The 19,658-nt window shown below is 42.8% G+C and overlaps 1 protein-coding gene across 2 annotated transcripts in view; it reads right to left on the bottom strand.

Moving 5' to 3' along the window:
- Positions 1–19,658, bottom strand: part of PLEKHG7 (pleckstrin homology and RhoGEF domain containing G7) — an 88,200-nt gene that overhangs the window by 3,910 nt on the left and 64,632 nt on the right. For both annotated transcript variants that reach the window (XM_069584182.1, XM_069584183.1), the window contains exons 12-17: positions 17,284–17,458; positions 15,568–15,683; positions 15,120–15,213; positions 10,431–10,510; positions 7,944–8,097; positions 733–830 (exon numbers count right to left, since the gene is read on the bottom strand). In XM_069584182.1, the coding sequence (XP_069440283.1) occupies positions 733–830; positions 7,944–8,097; positions 10,431–10,510; positions 15,120–15,213; positions 15,568–15,683; positions 17,284–17,458 (717 nt within the window). The remainder of the gene's footprint in view (positions 1–732; positions 831–7,943; positions 8,098–10,430; positions 10,511–15,119; positions 15,214–15,567; positions 15,684–17,283; positions 17,459–19,658) is intronic.

The raw sequence follows: 19,658 nt of genomic DNA, 5'->3' as shown, positions 1-19,658 counted from the left end.
GATATTTTCGATAAACAGTTGTGAGTAATCAAGAAACCATAATAGTTAAGGATGACTAATTACAAAGATGAGTACTGGGAATGTAAATAGTTTGAAAATTGAATTTCTTAAATGTCCCCTTTGTGTGGAAATAGAAGTTTTTAATCCGCTGGCATAACTTGAAAAACAGACTGAGGGAAGAAGTCGAGTCCTTGAGCACAATGCAGGCTTCCAGGAACTGGCCACACTGCTGTCCTGAGGAAAGTCTACCAGGGAGAGGCGAAAATGGAAACTCCTGAGACAGAGACACCACAGCCAGGTAGGCAGCTGCCCTGCAGCTCCACAGCTGTAAAAACAGGGACCTATTTTCAAAGAGGAGACTCCGTGGTTCATTACTGCAGGAGCCCCTCACTTAAGCTGGCATCATACTGTTTGCATACAGGGCTTTGAAATTGATTACATCTTAAAAGCATGCAATCCAAAGCAGTTTTACCCTCATTTCCTATAGACCTCCCAGAAGTCAGAGGCAGCTTCTGCTGCAGGAGAAACAAGGGAGGCTGTGTCAACACACTGGGGATGTAAGAAAACGGTCAGTGCTGAGGTTTCTGAGCCTGATGTGGTTAGATAGTCATATCCTTCCTGTCCTACCAACTTGACAAAACTTTCTTTTCACTGTTTCTTAGTGAGTTTGGAGTGAGATTTTTTTCCCTCTTATGTCTGAAGAATCATAACCTACAAAGATCAAATACATACCTTGATGTTTTCCGTTTGGGCCTGTAATAAGAATGCCGCTATACATTGTCGGTATCTGTTTTCATGTTGTATGAGGAAAGCATTTCTCAGCCCAAAGACTAGAAAAAGATTAAGGACAAAACGACAAAGCATTCAATATGAAATCCACAGTTTCTCAGCCTAAGAACCTGGATTTTTGTTTATTAACGTGTGGGAGTTTTCTGTCCTATGTCTATGACAGAGCCCACTTCACTATGCAGACCTTTTCTTCCTTAGCCAACAACTTCCGGGACTTGATGAAATACATTTGTGGCTTAAGTGATGGGAAATGTGTTCCTCCCGAAGGAAGAAGCTTAGCATATTAGACAGACTTTGTGAAAAATAATCAGTTTCTTTGACCACTACCCCCACCCCCGGCACTCCTTTTCTTGTACTTAAAGGGAAGTTAAACATCAAGAGAAGGGTTAAACAAATTAAGATGTGGCGAACATACAAAACCACCTGAATGCTTCACAGTGGTCCAAGAAAAGCCCCCCCCCCCCCCAAAAAAAAAGGACTTGAATAAAATCCAACATCCACCAAAATTACGTGAAATGTAAAGCAAAAACAAACAAACGTTGGCATGGTTTCTGTGTTTGAAAAGAAATGGTCTGTTCTGTCGTTTCCTAGCAGATTTCCCTGGGAAAGCAGATTTCCTTTCTTTTTATTAATACAGTTGGAGCTCTTAAAATGAAAGTTTGTCCTTGAATTATTTATACAGCACCAGTTCGGCAGCCTGTATATTCTTTCTATAGTCAATTTATGTCTAGGAACAAAGCCAAACCAGGTCATACCAAGTACTACAGAGAGGAGGAGGATAGGGTGCCCCTTCCTGGCTGATCATTATTAAGCTGATGCTTGTTCACAGTCCTTGTTCCTATTCCTTGAAGTTCGTGGATTTAATTCATACTCATTGAGGCAAGTTGAGCCTCATTTCGGAATTGAAGCAAATACGAGACTTTTATTTTCTTAACTGTAAGAACTACTTAAGTCTTACAAACTATAACAGTCTAACCCTCATAATTCCTAAATTCTACCACAACAAAGCCTGACAAGGTCATGAAATTCTGTCCAGCTTTTCTGGGGTGAGAGAACTTAAACCTATTAAAATGACTTTCTGGAAAAAAGATCTGGCTGTGTTTGTTTAACTGCCTGATTTTTCTCCTTATAAATTCCCTGCAGCAAGTGAGGCTTTAAAGATCAGGTGGTGGTTCTTGGCTGGATTTCAGAATCCATTTTCCTCATAATTGTATCTGTAGTTCTCAGTTATTTAAAGTATCCCTCATCTGTTTGGTTTGTAATATGACTACTAAAGATTTCATAAGCAAAAGTACCTGGAATGGTGAGGCTTATCAGATAAAAGAAGGTGATAATAAATAAAAAAAGGAGTAGCGCTTTTCTTCCTGATGTTCTAATATAATAATTAACAATAGCTGACATCATTTATTAAGCACTTACTATCACTAGGCACAGGGCTATGTATTTTTTCCTTATTGTCATTTAAACCACAGATCGACTTTATAAGAGGTCAACTTACCCTGAGTCACCAAAACAATCTTGAAGAACCACCTCGATGCTGCAGGAATCAATGCTCCCCGACCCCAGACTAGACTGCAGTGACCGAAAGAGTATGTATGGTTCCAGCACAAAAACAGACACAAAGATCAATGAAAGGACGAAAGCCCAGAAATAAACCCACGCACCTATGGTCATTTAACCTGCAGCAAAAGAGGCAAAGATACATAACGGAGAAAAGACAATCCCTCCAATAAAGGAGCTGGGAAAACTGGACAGCTATGTGTAAAAGAATGAAATCAGACCACTACCTAACACCATATACACACCAAAAAAACACAACCTCAAAATAGATTAAAGACTTAAAAGTAAGACTGGATACTGTAAAACTCCTAGAGGAAAACATAAGTGGGATGCTCTTTGACAAAAATAGCAATATTTCTTTGGATTTATCTCCTAGAATAATGGGAACAAAAGGAAAAACAAACAAACGGGACCTAATTTAATTTAAAAGCTTTTGCAGAGCAAAGGAAACCATAAACAAAAAGACAACCTACAGAACAGGAGGAAATATTTGCAAATGATGCAGCTAACAAGGGATTCATTTCCAAAATAAACAGCTTATACAACTCAGCATCAAAAAAGCAAATAACCTAATAAAAAATGGGCAAAAGACCTAAACAGGCATTTCTCCAAAGGAGACCTACAGATGGCCTATGGGCACGTGGCAAGATGCTCAACATCACTCATTATTAGAGAAATGCAGATCTCAGCTACAATGAAGTGCCACCTCACATAGGGCAGAATGTCCGTCATCAAAGTCTACAGACAGTATCTGCTGCAGAGGGTGTAGAGAAATGGGAACTCCCCTACACCACTGGTGGGAATGTAAGCTGCTGCGTCCACTGCGGAAAACAGTATGGAGGTTCTACAAAAAACTGAAAACTACCCTATGACCCAGCACTCCTGCTTCTGGGTATCTATCTGGAAAGACAAAAACTAAAATTTGAAATGATACATGCACCCCAATGTTCATAGCAACACTATGCTAGTAGCCAAGACATGGAAACATCCTAAATATCCATCAATAGATGACCACATACACATATTACTCAGCCATAAAAAATAATAGTGCCATTCCCAGCAACATGGATGGACCTAGAGAGATGTAAAGTGACATCTTAACAGAGAAAGACAAACAGTGTTTCTTATGGAATCTAAAAAAGGCATACAAATGAGCTTATTTACCAAACAGACTCAGAAAAAAAAATCTTAATTATCAAAGGGGAAAGGTAAGGGAGGGATATATTAGGTATTTGAGATTAACAGATACATACTACTATATCAACATCGTGTCTGACTCTGCAACCCCATGATCTGTAGCCTGCCAGGTTCCTCTGTCCATGGAATTTTCCTGGCAAGAACACTGGAGTGGGTTGCCATTTCCTCCTCCAGGGGATCTTTCCGACCCAGGGATGGAGCCTGCGTCTCCTGTGTCTCCTGCACTGACAGGTGAATCCGTCACCCTTGTGCCACCTGGGAAGCCCCACTGTATCAACACATGAAACAGATGAAGAGGCCTCCCCTGGTGGCTCAGTGGTAAAGAACCCACCTGCCAATGCAGCAGACCCGGGTTCGATCCCGATCCAGGAAGACCACACATGCTGCGGGCAGCTCAGCCTGAGTGCCACCGAGTGGGCCCGAGCCCTAGAGTCCAGGAGCCGCAACTACTGAGCCCGCATGCTGCAGCCTGCCAAAGCCGGCTGCCCTAGGGCCTGTGCTCCGCAACAATAGCAGCCACTGCAGTGAGAAGCCTGCACACTGCAGAGAGCAGCACTCACTTGCTGCAGCTAGAGAAAAGGCCACGCAACAGTGAAGACCCAGCACGGCCAAAGATAAACACAATTAAAAAGACATAAGCAACAGGACCTACTACACAGCGCAGGAACTAAATTCTTCGGTACCTTGTAATACCCTGTAGTGGAAAAGAATCTGAAAAAAGGTGTGTGTATAAAATGGAATCACTGCTGTATACTTGGAACACTGTAAATCCACTATACTTCAATTAAAAAAAAAGTCAACTAATTCCAAATGAGGACACAGATTAGGTGTATTTTTCTGAAGTCACACAGCTTGTGAATGATATAGCCAGGATGTGAAACTAGGTTTCTGTCACTAGGGATGCACAATCCCTTCTTTTTCAGACTTTATTCTGTTTCACCCTACAGCTATTCTGACTCAGGCACTGTATCCAGACAGTTAAAATAATGACCAATGTTAATATTTAAAAACGAAATGGTAGTGACAAATTAAAAAGTAACAAAACATGGTGAAGTATGGTTTTAAAAAGGTATTGATTTTATTTTAAAAAGTAAGGAGAAAAAAAAGGAATACAAAAGAAAATACATGCATCTCCCAAGGGAATCCTGGGATGCCAGGTTTCCCAGAGTCCAGCTGTCTGGCGTGGCTGCGGCTGACTTGAGCCCAAGCTGCTTCCCTCTCCTGCTGGGGGACCACACACCTTCCTCCGCTCACATCCATAAATCCCGGCAGAATCTTCTAACTATGGGCCACTCTAGTAAGAAGGCTGTGTCCCTCTGAGATGCCGCTTTCGAAGCTTGCTCAGGAAAACTCTCTGGTTTATGCAGATTTTGGCCTCTGCTCTAAGAGGCCTTAAGGCCCGCCTAGTTGTTTTTCAGCAAAGCTTCTATTTCTCCTAAGTAGAACAGACAAGGGAAGCAGAAGGCTCTAGTCTGGATGTAGGTTCCGCTCACCCCACTGGAGCCCGGCTCCTCTTGGGGAGAGTTTGGATACATTCAGGATCTAAACATTCAAATATACAACCTAGTTACATAACATACTGATGCACAGTGTGGCTATTATTATTACCTGTTGGTGTCTTCAGGGTGCAGTGTTGCTGTGCCATGTATAGGCTGGTCCCCTGCTAGTGAGTAGGGACCAGCTAGCCCAGGGCTGCGGAGAAGGCAATGGCACCCCACTCCAGTACTCCTGCCTGGAAAATCCCATGGACGGAGGAGCCTGGAAGGCTGCAGTCCATGGGGTCGCTGATGGTCGGACACGACTGAGCGACTTCACTTTCACTTTTCACTGTCACGCACTGGAGAAGGAAATGGCAACCCACTCCAGTGCTCTTGCCTGGAGAATCCCAGGGACAGGGAGCCTGGTGGGCTGCCGTCTATGGGTTGCACAGAGTCGGACACAACTGAAGCGACTTAGCAGCAGCAGCAGCAGCCGCATCCCAGGGCTGCTGCACTGGGTACTTCAGGGCTTGCCCTGTCCTCCCTGTCCTCCCCTCCTTGGGGCAGGAAGGCACTCTCCTCCTGCTGTCTTTGCTGGACTCCTATGAGCCTGTACCCAAGGCAGAAAGAGGCCTGCTTCCTTTCGAACACTGCTGCCTCCCACCCAGTACTACGTCAGCCAAGACGTCCTTCAAGTCCCTCGGAGACCCAGGGCTTTCCCGACAGGATGTATTGATCTTTTGTTGTTCTGAGGACTCCATCTTTGTGACTCCAAGGCACTTACAGAGTGTCTGGTTCTCAGGAAATGCTTGAAAAACAAAAATATATATTTCTGATCTATACACGTGTGTATGTATGTACATACACATATTTATGTTTATTTCTGGCACTTTTCTATAGAGAAATTGCAGTAAAATATCTCAGGCTTTCCTCGCATGTCTTGGTTTACCAGCGCTTTAACAATAGCTTGGTACTAAAATGATTAACAGACCTAGTATCAGCCATCATTTATTGAGTGCTTTACCTGCATTATTTAATTCTCATGACAACCAACTGGGGAAGATATTATCTTGATTTTATCAAGCTGAATTATGAACAAAGCTAGTGGAGGTGATGGAATTCCAGCTGAGCTATTAAAAATCCTAAAAGAGGATGCTGTTAAAGTGCTGCACTCAACATGACAGCAAATCTGGAAAACTCAGCAGTGGCTGCAGGACTGGAAAAGGTCAGTTTTCATTCCAATGCCAAAGAAGGGCAATGCCAAAGAATGCTCAAACTACCATACAATTGCCCTCATTTCACACACTAGCAAAGTTATGCTCAAAATCTTTCAAACTAGGCTTCAGCAGTATGTGAACTGAGAAACTTCTAGATGTACAAGCTGGGTTTAAAAAAAGCAGAGGAACTAGAGATCAAATTGCCAATATTCATTGGATCATAGAGAAAGCAAGGGAATTTCAGAAACACACCTACTTCTGCTTCATTGACTACACTAAAGCCCTTGACTGCGTGGACCATAACAAACAGTGGAAAATTCCTTAAGAGATGGGAATACCAGACCACCTTACCTCTCCCCTGAGAAACCTGTATGAAGGTCAAGAAGCGACAGAACTGGACATGGAGTAACTGACTGGTTCAAACTTCAGAAAGGAGTATGACAAGGCTGTATACTGTCACCCTGTTTACTTAATGTCTATGCAGGGTGCATCATGCAAAATGCCAGGTGGATGAATCACAAGCTGGAATCAAGATTGCCAGGAGAAGTATCAACAACCTCAGAGAGGCAGATGACAACCACTCTAATGGCAGAAAGTGAAGAGGAACTAAAGAGCTTCTAGATGAGGGTGAAAGAGGAGAATGAAAAAGCTGGCTTAAAACTCAACATTCAAAAAACTAAGATCATAGCATCCAGTCCCATCACTTCATGGCAAACAGATGGGGAAAAAGTAGAAACAGTGGAAAAATTAGGGTTAGGGGTTAGGGTTAGATTTTATTTTCTTGGGCTCAGAAATCAGTATGGATTGGTGACTGCAAACATGAAATTAAAACACTTGGTCCTTGGAAGGAAAGCTATGACAAACCTAGACAGTGTATTAAAAAGCAGAGACATCACTTTGCCAACAAAGGTCCATACAGTCAAAGCTATGGTTTTTCCAGTAGTCATGTACGGATGTGAGAGTTGGACCATAAAGAAAGTTGAGTGCTGAAGAATTTCAATTTGTAGGGCTGGAGTGCTAGAGAAGACTCTTGAGTGTCCCTTGGACAGCAGAGAGATCAAACCAGTTAATCCTAAAGGAAATCAACCCTGAATATTCATTGGAAGGACTGAGGTTGAAGCTCCAATATTTTGGCCATTTGATGCGAAGAGCTGACTCACTGGAAAAGACCCTGATGCTGGGAAAGACTGAGGGCAGGAGGAGAAGGGGGCAACAGAGGATAAGATGGTTGGATGGCATCACCAACTTAATAGACATGAGTTTGAGCAAACTCCAGAAAGTAGTGAAGGACAGGGAACCCTGGCATGCTGCATCCAATTGCAGCAAAGAGTTGGATATGACTTGTCAACTGAACAACACCTGTGGCTTAGAAAATTTACATATTGAATTGGACAAAAAGTTTGGAGGTTTTCCCATAAGATCTTACAGAAAAGCCAGAATGAACTTTTTGGCCAACCCAATACCTTGCACACAGAGTCACACAGTTGGCAAGGGGCAAAGCTGGGTCATCCAAGTGTTGGAAGCAAGTCCTGCACTCCTTCCATAACTAGCCTGTAGAATGGGTGATATTTAACTACATGGAAACTCAGTATTATCTTTGTTGAAGATTTAAATTGGATTCATGTCTTGCTATCAAAAAAGGCCAACGTAAAACTCTGGGATGGCAAAGAGATGAGCTGAATGATGCACGTAAAACACATACCTGACACGTGGAGTGAATCGAGACCTCTGACAACCAATCTGTCTAGTGGAATGGGCTGATCAATTACTGTACACGAACCACCTTCTTTGATTACTGTTTGCAGCTCAGGAGTAAGTGAAGGGCACATTAAACCAGGGTCTGAGCCTCCAAGTTTCTGAAATTTAGGAGGAAATAATGCAAAAAACAGGAAATAAATACTGACACACATACTTACAGCACATCCTTAAACAAACTGATTTTTAGAAACAATTGTTTGAAATCCAGCTCACTACTCTTTTAGGATCTTGAAAAGCATTTCCCAAAGTACACAGTGATTTAAAACACAGTGTTTCTGAGCCCCAAGTTTAATCACCTGAATAAATAAATGGTCAATTCCATAACTTGGAAACATTAAATCACCATCACATCACCAGAAAGATCTTTATTTCAAGTATCCCTCTGTAGTACTGAGTTAAATGAATGAGAAAGAGGAGCCTCATCTGGGCCCACTCTATCTATGGGATCTTACACTAAAATCTAAATAAATAGACTGCATGCTCTATGATTTATAAATAACTGAAATTGTTTTGAATATATATGCTAAATTAAAACAGATGTCAAAAATTGTGATGTACATGAAGCAATTTGCGCACTAAATAGCAAAGAGAAATGAAAACACAACATTCTTTATTTCTTTTTCCAAAAAAATAAATGGCACCTGATGTCTTCTCTGGGTGGTTATTTCTGCTCCTGTGAAGTCAATAAAATTCTCAATTTATCAGACAGAAGAATTTAAAGGGGAATTTAAAACAGGTAACATTCCTTATTTTAGAATCAAGTTGTGAAGCATGGAAGCAGAATATTATAACATGGTCAGTAATGAGTCACGGGCTCTGATCTGTGCCATTATGTAAAGAGAAGGTAAGCTGTGCTTAATGTCAGGTTTTGGAAGGGGACAGAGATTTTTTTTCAGGGCTTGACCTGTTCAGACATGCTAGTCTGGCAGCTAAAAACAGGAGGTCATCCAAGTTTCGAAACTGACTCTTAGTATCTCCAACAGCCACTCCCTCCCCAACCAATCAACTATTCACAGATTGATTAATGGGTATCTATTTTACTGCTTGTGAGCTAAGTCATTTCAGTTGTATCTGACTCTCTATGACCCTGTGGACCGCTCCTCTGTCCACAGGATTCTCCAGGCAAGAATACTGGAGCGAGTTGCCATGCCCTCCTCCAGGGGATCTTCCTGACCCAGGGCTTGAACCTGCATCTCTTACGTCTCCTACACTGGCAGGCAGGTTCTCTACCACTAGCGCCAAGTGGGAAGCCCATTTTTTTCTTATTGCGTACAGGCCCTTAAATTATTTAGCTTAACCAACCAACAGGCCACTTTCCTCGTGGCTCAGTGGTAAAGAATCTGCCTGCTAATGCAGGAGACTCAGGTTTGATCCCTGGGTCAGGAAGATCCCCTGGAGAAGGAAATGGCAACCCAACTCTAGTATTCTTGCTTGGGAAATCCCAGGGACAGAGGAGCCTGGTGGGCTACAATCCATGGTGTCGCAAAAGAGGTGGACATGACTTATCAACCAGGACAACAAACATGCCATCCAGAAGCTTAGAATATTAAAATACCGAGAGATCTAGTCTCATCATCTTAACATCTGTGTCAGGCAAGCTATTGAGTAAAAGAGTGAGTGGGTTAGAACATTAAGTATCTCTGATGGCCAAGGAGAAACTGCAGCTCTTCCCACCTCTAAGGGCTGCAGAAAAGGCCCCTTCCTGAAAGCACTTGCATCAGTCTGGGAACAGACCGTGAAATGGAAAAGTGGTGGACCATGAGACCCGTGGCTTAATGGGGAGTAACGACAACAATACTAACAATTAATACTTAAAGAGAAAAATCCCTAGTCTTAGAAGAGATTTTGTGGCTCTAGCCCTTGGTGACTCTTTTCTCCTGTGATGCCAACTGTACATCTATTTGGCATCTGCAGTTGTTAATTACAGGTAGACTCTGAGAGACCAGAGCCCCTTCCCACCCACACCTCCCTACATCATCACTTCTCAGGAAGGAGGTGCCCTTTCAAACAAGAATGCATTTGGCAGCATTTGGTTCCAAGAGGCGCCCGGCTCCGACAGCTTTCACTGTGGTGGACAATGTGGATGAGGAAAAGACTGATATGGACTAAAGGATCTCCATTTCATTTGCCGAGGCTGGCCAGGCAGGCATAAAGTCCTGCAGCTTCTGGGACTCACCTAAAAGTATATGGACTTGAGTCATTCTAAAACTACACACACCCTCTGGCATCCTTATGAAATGGGACTCGCTTTTGTTACTGATGTTTTTCAGTTCAGAACTCTATGATGGAAAAAGCCAATATTTTTAAATGCCTCCATTTTATGGAGGGTAAAGTCTGATTTGAAGTACATGATTTTTTTCTCTTTTTAACAACTTATTCAGAAATATCTCTAAACTCATTCAACAGACTTATTTAGAAACAAGACTTTTACCTTTTTGTTGCGCTTAGTTTTCGTAACTAAGAGGAAATCATCAAAGAGAAACAGATAAACATCTAGGAATCTTGTGCTTTCTGAGGAAAGAAAGAAGATGAAATTGGGGCTGGAAGTAGCAAGCAAAAGTGTTTTGTTTTTTTTTTTAAATCAAAGAAACCCTTTAGAAAACAACACAGAACAGGTATCTGGGTGCAGGAGGCTCAGGACTCAGGGGGCTCCAATCACGTGGGTCAGAAAACTGCATTACAACTGAGCTGATTTCTCCCTAAAGCAGAGACCTGATGTGAGCTCACACTTCCAACTTTATTAGTGGCGCACTTCATGTGGATCTGAGATAACCTGGGTGATATCTGTAGTAGCTGATCAACAGTGCCCCAGCATTTTTGCCTCCTGACTCATCTGGGTGTCACTGGTAAAGGTATACGTTACTAGAGAAAAGGCACTTTGTCATTGCCGTGGACTGAACTGCATAGCCCCCCAATTCTTTGCGGAAGTCCCAACCCCCACTGTGTACTTGGACTAAGGAAGTAATTAAGGTTAGATGAAGGCTTAAGGGAGGACCCCGGTCTGGCAGGGTGAATATCATCCAAGACACACCAAGGCATGCGCGCTCTCTCTCCGCCACGTATGACGCTGAGAAAGCTGGAAAAAGAGCTCTCACCAGGAACCACATCAGTAGGCAACCTGATCTTAGACTTCCAGCCTCCAGCACTGTGAGAAATAAATGCCTCCTGTTGAAGCCGCCCAGCTGGCAGCATTTTCTTATGGCAGCCCTAGCTGATGAAGACAGTCATTAAAGCAATTGTTTCCCAAGTTTTCCAATGTGCCTATACACGTTTAAAGTCTTCATGTAGCTTTATATTTACAACCTTTTCTTAATATCACTTTTGATGATAACTGAAGGCAAATAGGCTTTTCTGCTTTTCCCTAAGAAGGAGATAGCAGTAGAAAGGAAAAGTATTAGAGAGATCGCTCCCCTTCTGGATTTAACTCTATCCCTTAGAAATTAGAAAAATAAATGGTTAAATTTAAATGATTTTAGAGGAAAGGGTAGTCTTTTCAGAGGGTGATGTGATAGGCACTTAAAGGAAATATAAGAAAAATCAAGTAAATATTTTTTATTATTCTATTTGTTTATATTATTCTAGAAGTTCTTTCTTGTATACCCTGGAAATACAATGTCTAAGGTTAAATTAATAGATAAAATAGCTAACACTCCCCTTCTTTAAGTTTAGAGGAAAGATACTTCCTATATTTGCCCAGAAGAGAAATTAGATATATTATTTAATCTTGAATTATCCTTGAATATTTTTTAGGTGTTTTCCATCTCTACTAGAAACTCCTTTTGGCAAACTGGGCTGTGGCAGACTGCCGGTGGTCCCTCAAAAACAATTGTTATTTTGTAGTAATGAAATTTCCAAGTTTTAGTGGGTAGTTGTTTACTTGTGAACAAGTACAGGTGCCAGCTTTCCTTGTAGCTGAATGTGACCAAGTGACGAAATTCTGGCCAATGGGATATGAGTTAGAATGCAGGCAGAATTTAGTCACCTGGTCACATTCAGCTACAAGGAAAGCTGGCACCTGTATTTCCAAGCAGCCAACAAACACTGAGCACCACGATGCATCAATGATTAAGGCAGAATCTTGCCTTCTAAGAGCTTTAATTGTAATAGAAGCAGACACATAATAAACACAGACAACATGAGATAAATTCAAGAACTGACAGTGCTAAAGGAAATATGGGATTATGAAAAAGGACGACTGAAGAGGGGCACTGTAGGCCTAAAGCTAGAGTATTCATATTTACTATCCCAGGAGTCTGAAGCTATGGGTCACACAACCAGCTCTGAGGCTTACTAACTTGTGCGGTTCTAACTCTCACAGAGCCTGAACTGTGGGGTTCTCATGGCACTGCTGGCCTTCCATGGTGGCTCAGCTGGTAAAGAATCTGCCTGCAATGTGAGAGACCTGGGTTCGATCCCTGGGTTGGGAAGATACCTGGGAGAAGGTAAAGGCTACCACTCCAGTGCTCTGGTCTGGAGAATTCCATGGACTGTATAGTCCATGGGGTTGCAAAGAATCGGACCCGACCGAGCAGCTTTCACTTCATTTCCTCGCACCGCTAGGGGACGGAGCAGCACCACCGGCTCGCCCAGTTCTGCAGCAGCGTGAACGCTGTTCTCTGGGTGCCACAGCTAGCTACTTGGCCATCACGCTGGCCTGAACTTCCCTCATTTTTCTATTTAGAAACACCAATCTGTGGGGAGCAGTGCATTTGTGAAGGTTATGTGCCAGCATGAATTCCGATGGGAAGCTGGTTAAACTTCTAAAGTTATAAAAACTTGTACCTTCTGGGAATGAGAAAATGCACTTATTTAATCTTAACACCACAATTTTTAAGGCTAGAAGAAATTCTGAAACGCATTAGTAGTAGGTATCACTGTTATCATTGTTATTACCATCGTCATCACCAACATTTACAGAAGAGATTAAGGAAATTTAAACAATTTCCCCAAAGCCCACCGTTGGTGCCAAAGCCCCTAATTCTTGGTCCAGTGCTTTTCCCATTCAAAACAATATCCTATTTCTTCTAATATTATTACCCCCACCACATTTCCATGCCAACTCTGAGTCAAAGTCCCAGTGACTTTAAACTTGGTATGATGACACCTCCCCCTGTGATGATACCTGACTAACAGCATATACTGTTGGACAGGAGCCTGGTGTTACTAATATTTACACAGGTCTTCCTTTTTGATCCACACCCATTTCTAACATTTTAGGATAGGCTAGTCCAACTCACTGTGTTGGGGAAGTTGGTGGACACAGGGAAGAGGTGAAATAAAATCTCTGATAATTCCAGGCGGAGGCCAAATTTTGGAGGCAAAGTCATATGACTGTACACAGAACTGTGTTTCGCCTCCTTACTTTAGGTTTTGGTTGGATTTGGCTTTGTCACAATGACATAGTTATTTCTGAAATTGTAAACAGCATTAAAGAAAGTGTAAAACTGTTATCTTCTCAGAGGCAAGTGGGGGCAGGGGGCGTCTGCAGGTGGAGAATGGTTGAAAAACAAAGGCCCAGGCTCTTCCTACCTCACCTGCTTCGCTGCGGAGCCTTCAGGCTGGTCTCTCTGCTTTGTCTCCTCCACCCACTTCGCACACTGCTTTTTCACACTGCTTTTCCGACCTCCTTCTTCAACAACTTTTAACCCTGTTATGTCCTTGCATGAGGACTCAGTGGCTTCCTGCTTTCTGCAGTTTCCTGGCTGGGTCCCTCTGGCTTCCAAGGCAGTCGCTAAAATTCTGGAGGCCAGCTAGGCTGAGGCAGCCTGTTGGCTTGGGTCTGAATGCGGCCATTAACTCGCCAAGTGCCTTGAATTCGTTATGGAACTTCCCTGTATTTGTCCTATGATATGGGATTAAATGTAATTTCTCTGCACGACTCACGGGCAGGAGAAAATGCATGCAAAACTCCTTTGCTGTGAAACATGAGGCGTGTCTATCTTCCTGAGTGGGCAGGAATTATGTCCCAAGCTGACATCTAACACTATCTTGAAACTAGAGCAGGTTCTCAACAGATGTGTACCGAGAAAGGACTTACCCAGCACCCCCCTACCGACAAGATCTCAGACGGCTATAAACATGCAATCCCACATCCCACAGGGCTTCACACACTGTGGGTGCTCAAGCGAGGGTTTGTGAAGCAATGAAAGCAAATCTTACTTCAGCTGGGCAGCCCTTTCTGATCATATTTACTGAGCGCTGACTCTCTACCAACTATTCTTTCAAGAGCTACCAACATCCATTAGCTCACTGAACTCCTCACAACAAAGAGGGGGAACTGCAGCGTGGGGAGACTGCTGGCCAAGCCTCCAGGTTGCAGAGGCGGCAGAGGTGGAGGGGGAAGGGGGCACACCCTCCTAGCAGCGGGGGAGCCTCCTCGCCCAGGCGGCCTCTGCCTCTAGGCCTTTTCTCGTGCTGTGCTTTTCACTCCGGCTGTCCTTCCACTGACATAACAGCCTTCTATTCGCCAGAGTCCCCCTCCAGTGCCACGGGCCACAGGGAGCCCTTCCAGGGTACTCCAGTACTGGGCTCGCTTTCGGATTCAGCCCGCAGGTCTGCTTACTGTGGCAGAGCTTCTCAGCTCGAGGGAAAGGCTTATGTAGAATAGCGATTCTCTATCCTCCAGTCCTGCACAGCACAAAGTGTGTTACATAGCAGATTCTCAGTCAACACTGATAGTCTGACTGCCCAGCTCAGTGAGGGTGGGAACAGCTGATGTTGAGTGTTTATGAGATTCCAGACCTTGAGCTTGGAGAAGGAAATGGCAGTCTACTCCAGTGTTCTTGCCTGGAAAATCCCATTGACAGAGGAGCCTGGCCGGCTACAGTCCATGGGGTCGCAAGAGTCGGACACGGCTTAGCAACCACCACCACCAGACCTTGAGCTAAGCTCCTCACTTGGACTCCAGTCTTATGAGATACATATAGTTATGCCATTTTAGAGTCACCCTGTGGTCTGATCAAGCTGGAGTCTGTGTGCCTCCACGGGATGCTCTCTGATTCACATCTGCTGTCACCTTGGCCGCAAGCAAATGCAATTCCTGCCACCCTTCTATTAGCCACAGTTGGGCAAGTTACAAGGTAGCAAAGATGTTGGGTTTGTAAAGGAAGCAGAGATTTACCTGCAAGAGTTAGCTTTCCTTCATAGAGAAGGTGTCTGTTGGTTGGTGACAGGATGTTTTCTGCCATGTGTTCTTTAAAAATGTGTTTCAGGCACTGGGAAAACAAGGGAGATAATCAAAGAGCTGTTAGTGATTAGAAGACAGCATGTTCCAGGAGCTGGGGCAATGCAACTCCGTCTACAAAGCTGGAAACATTTGGAAATGCCAGTACATGCCAGGACATGGGGCTGGGGAAGAATGGGCAAACCTCTTAGGAGGACCAGCCCAGGAATGGCGTGATGAGGCCAGCTGCCCCACCACACACAATGCCACGTGGATGAAGGCTTTACATCTGTAAGATTTATAATTCTGGTGGGCAGCTGGGCACTATGTAATAAGATTAGTGTATTTCCACCCAAATGCCAAACTTCTGGAAAGGGATGCATGTTCTAACTGATCCCTTTTGTACCTCTGGAATGAAAAACCTTTTATCTCGATCCCAAAGTGGAGGCCACACTACAATCTCCTGTAGATGTCTGAACTTCTGAAAACTGTCAAGCCACTTCACTTTTCCTTCAAGATCCCCTAAAAGACAAGACACATCCAATATATTTTTAAATGCATGAGACATTACAGCATAAAATTTAACCAAGATCCACAGAAATCATTCAGACACTGAACCCCCTGGAGCCAAACTATATCTGAGGTTCATTTAACATTATTTCTCGCTGTTTGAACACCTTAGAAAAACTCACTAATTTGAAATCAGCCTCTTGCAGAGAAAATGAAGCTGAACTAATTCAATAAATTGTAAACGTGCATTTTTATTTCAACAATACTAATAATGCTCCTGGTAGCTCTCTCATATTCCCTACATCATACAGCTGGGGATTACAGGAAGGAAGAAAATTAGACTAACAAGGACAAGCATATCTTTTTGTCTTAATCATAAAATACACATTCCCTTTATGATAAAGTTGATTATTTCTTTTGGTAAGAATGTATTTTTTCTTCAAAGTTTAGTTTGAAGAAAAGTTCTCTTCAAAGAACTTTTGAAAACAAAGAAAAGTTTTCTTCAAAGTTCTTCAAATATTAGTTTCCCAATATTTTTGATAACATATTGCTATTGAGGTTTTGAAATGATTTTTGAAAATGTGGAGGGCAAGTCATAGACCCACAGAATCAATGGTTAGGGGAATCTTTGCAAATTCACTATCTTTAAGCACATAAACTTAAAGGAAGGCCACAGGGATCTCTTTCCTCAACAATGAAAATTCAGATTTTATTAAGAAATTCCTGGAAGAGATGTTATTATCTTCCTCACAAACCCATCAAAATGAGTAATAATCTTCAAAATTACTTTAAATTTTTAAAAAATCTGTCTTTAATTGAATTTTCTGTCAATCAATTTGATAAGCTTAATTCTAGTTCCTTGTGCCGGTCATTAGAGAATTTGAACAAAAACTTAAAAAAGGAAAAACACTAATTGAGTGGTCATTTTACTTTTAAACATGAAAAGAAAAAAATATCATTTCTGTACAGCTGATAATTATCAATTTGAATTGTTCCTTTTTGATGCTCCCTAGGAAATCTTTTATGGACACCTATCAAGGATTTCTTTATTTGGATTTGACTATACATAGCTACCCAAATAGACTTAAATTATTACAGGGCTTGCTCTTTTATCCCCTAATTCCAGTTCTAAATATTGCAGTTGGCATTATATTTAGATTGGCCCTCGATTTCAGTGACCTAAAAAAAATTGACGGTGGTAATTTATCCTCCGGAAAGGCTTTTCATGCTGTTTACTTCCATTTGCTTTGTGTGTGGGTTCAGTATGGATGTTAAAAACAAAGTGCCTTCATCATCTGGGAAGTACAAGTTTTCCTGCCTGAACTCACATCTGAAAACCTCGGAGACGAGCCACGTCCTGCGTGAACCCTTAGGAGTTAAAAGAGTTCTCACAGGGTTGGCCAGGATGTGAGTGGAGCCCATTGTCTTGAGTGTGTTGGATTTACACTGCAAACTCAAAGTCAAATCCACATTTCCGAGAGCCAGTGACCTCAAGCCAACGGAATTACCTCCTAGGATGGAAGCCCAGCTGGTTCCCAGGAGCCACAGGGCCCCCCAACTCTTTGACTAAAGCTGACACTGGAGCTCTGGGTCCCTCATCTCAGGGACTTACGGATTGACTTTTCCACCTTTTCCTTGATGGAGTAGATCATGATTTTCTCCGTAGAGTCTGTACTCCTTTTCCAGATATTCTTCAGCAACAAGGGGTATCGAGTCAGCCTGTGTAGCGGGGCCACGAGCAGCTCAGGTAGGTGAAGGCGTCTGCACTGGTCATTTTGCTCACACCACTGGGGAAGGGAAAACCAGGCCCATCAGAACATTGCTTCTATCGGGGCACTGAGGAATCTGGACACAAGAAAACCTTAGGAGATCTCACTCAGTAATGACATAACACCCCTGTGAGCTTGCTGGGAAAAATTATAAGGACTGAATATTCATTGGAAGGACTAGATCTTGCTTTTGAAAATCCCATATTAAACCGTCTTCAGTTCAGTTGCTCAGTTGTGTCCGACTCTTTGCGACCCCATGAATCGTAGCACGCCAGGCCTCCCTGTCCATCACCAACTCCTGGAGTTCACTCAGACTCACGTCCATCGAGTCCGTGATGCCATCCAGCCATCTCATCCTCTGTCGTCCCCCTCTCCTCCTGCCCCCAATCCCTCCCAGCATCAGAGTCTTTTCCAATGAGTCAACTCTTTGCATGAGGTGGCCAAAGTCCTGGAGCTTCAGCTTTAGCATCGTTCCTTCCATAGCAAGCATTTATTTACTAGTACTGAAATCAGGATCTCAAATGGGGTTTTTTGTTTTTTGTTTTTTTTTGGCAATATGCTTAAGAAGTATTATGCCCATATTCCAGCCTTGTTTACCCTTCTGACCGACTGCAGTTATCCCTTCTCCTCCTCCCAGGCCCTTGGGGTTGATTTCTGGGTTTGCCAGCTCTGCTGCCTCCTTTGCTGCAGTGCAGTTAGGAAAACTGAGAGTCAACACCGGATGGGGACAAGGGAAAAGGAAGGGGTTTTGCTTGTTGGGTGAGTTCCTTAACTCTCCTTTGTTGGAGGGAATCAGGATAATGAGAAAATGAGGTTGAGGAGGCTAAACTGAGCTACATCATATAGAAGAGAGATGAGAAGAAAAAAGACACAGACGGTTGTCAATAGGGAGAGTTTGTTCAAGGAGGCGGCTGCCAGGTGTACATGCAATGGAGAAGACATGAAAGGAAATTATAGTAAGTACTGCTACAAGTCAGGCCTTACAAATGGCTGAGACAAGAAGTGAAAGGCAAAGGAAAAGAGGAATGCAGAGTTCCAAAGAACAGCAAGGAGAGATAACAAAGTCTTCCTAAGTGAACAGTGAAAAGAAATAGAGGAAAACAACAGAATGGGAAAAGACTAGAGATCTCTTCAAGAAAACCAGAGATACCAAGGAACATTTCATGCAAAGATGGTAACAATAAAGCACAGAAACGGTATGGGACCTAACGGAAGCTGAAGATAGTAAGAGGTGGCAAGAATACACAGAAGAACTGTACCAAAAAGGTCTTAATGACTCACATAATCAAGATGGTGTGATCACTAACCTAGAGCTAGACATTCTGGAGTGTGAAGTCAAGTGGGCCTTAGGAAGCATTACTAGGAACAAAGCTCATGGAGGTGATAGAATTCCAGCTGAACTACTTAGAATCCCCAAAGATGATGTTGTTAAAGTGCTGCACTCAATATGACAGCAAATTTGGAAAACTCAGCCGTGGCCGCATGACTGGAAAAGGTGTTTTATTCCAATTCCAAAGAAAGGCAGTGCCAAAGAATGTTCAAAGTACTGCACAGTTGCATTCATTTCACATGCTACAAGGTAATGCTCAAAATCCTTCAAGCTAGGCTTCAATAGTACGTGAATCAAGAACTTCCAGATGCTAAAGCTGGATTCAGAAAAGGCAGAGGAACCAGAGATCAAATTGCCAACATTTGTTAGATCATAGAGAAAGCAAAGGAATTCCAGAAAAACATCTACTTCTGGTTCACTGACTACACTAAAGCCTTTGACTGTGTTGATCACAGCAAACTGGAAAATTCTTAAAGAAATGGGAATACCAGACCACCTTACTTGCCTCCTGAGAAACCTATATGCAGGTCAAGAAGCAACAGTTAGAACCACACATGGAATAATACACTGGTTCAAAACTGGGAAAGGAGTACATCAAGGCTGTATATTGTCACTCTGCTTGTTTAACTTTTATGCAGAGCACATTATGAGAAATGTTCGGCTGGATGAATCACAAGCTGGAATCAAGACTGCCAGGAGAAATATCAATAATCTCAGATATGCAGATGGCACCACCTTAATGGCAGAAAGTGAAGAGGAACTAAAGAGCTTTTCGGTGAAAGTGAGAGAGGAGAGTGAAGAAGTTGGCTTAAAACTCAACATTCAAAAAACGAAGATCAATGGCATCCTGTCCCATCACTTCATGGCAAACAGGTGGGGAAAAAATGG

The sequence above is a fragment of the Ovis canadensis genome, chromosome 3 (assembly GCF_042477335.2).
Source record: "Ovis canadensis isolate MfBH-ARS-UI-01 breed Bighorn chromosome 3, ARS-UI_OviCan_v2, whole genome shotgun sequence".
In the NCBI taxonomy this organism is placed as follows: domain Eukaryota; kingdom Metazoa; phylum Chordata; class Mammalia; order Artiodactyla; family Bovidae; genus Ovis; species Ovis canadensis.
This window is presented reverse-complemented; position numbering and strand designations above follow the sequence as displayed.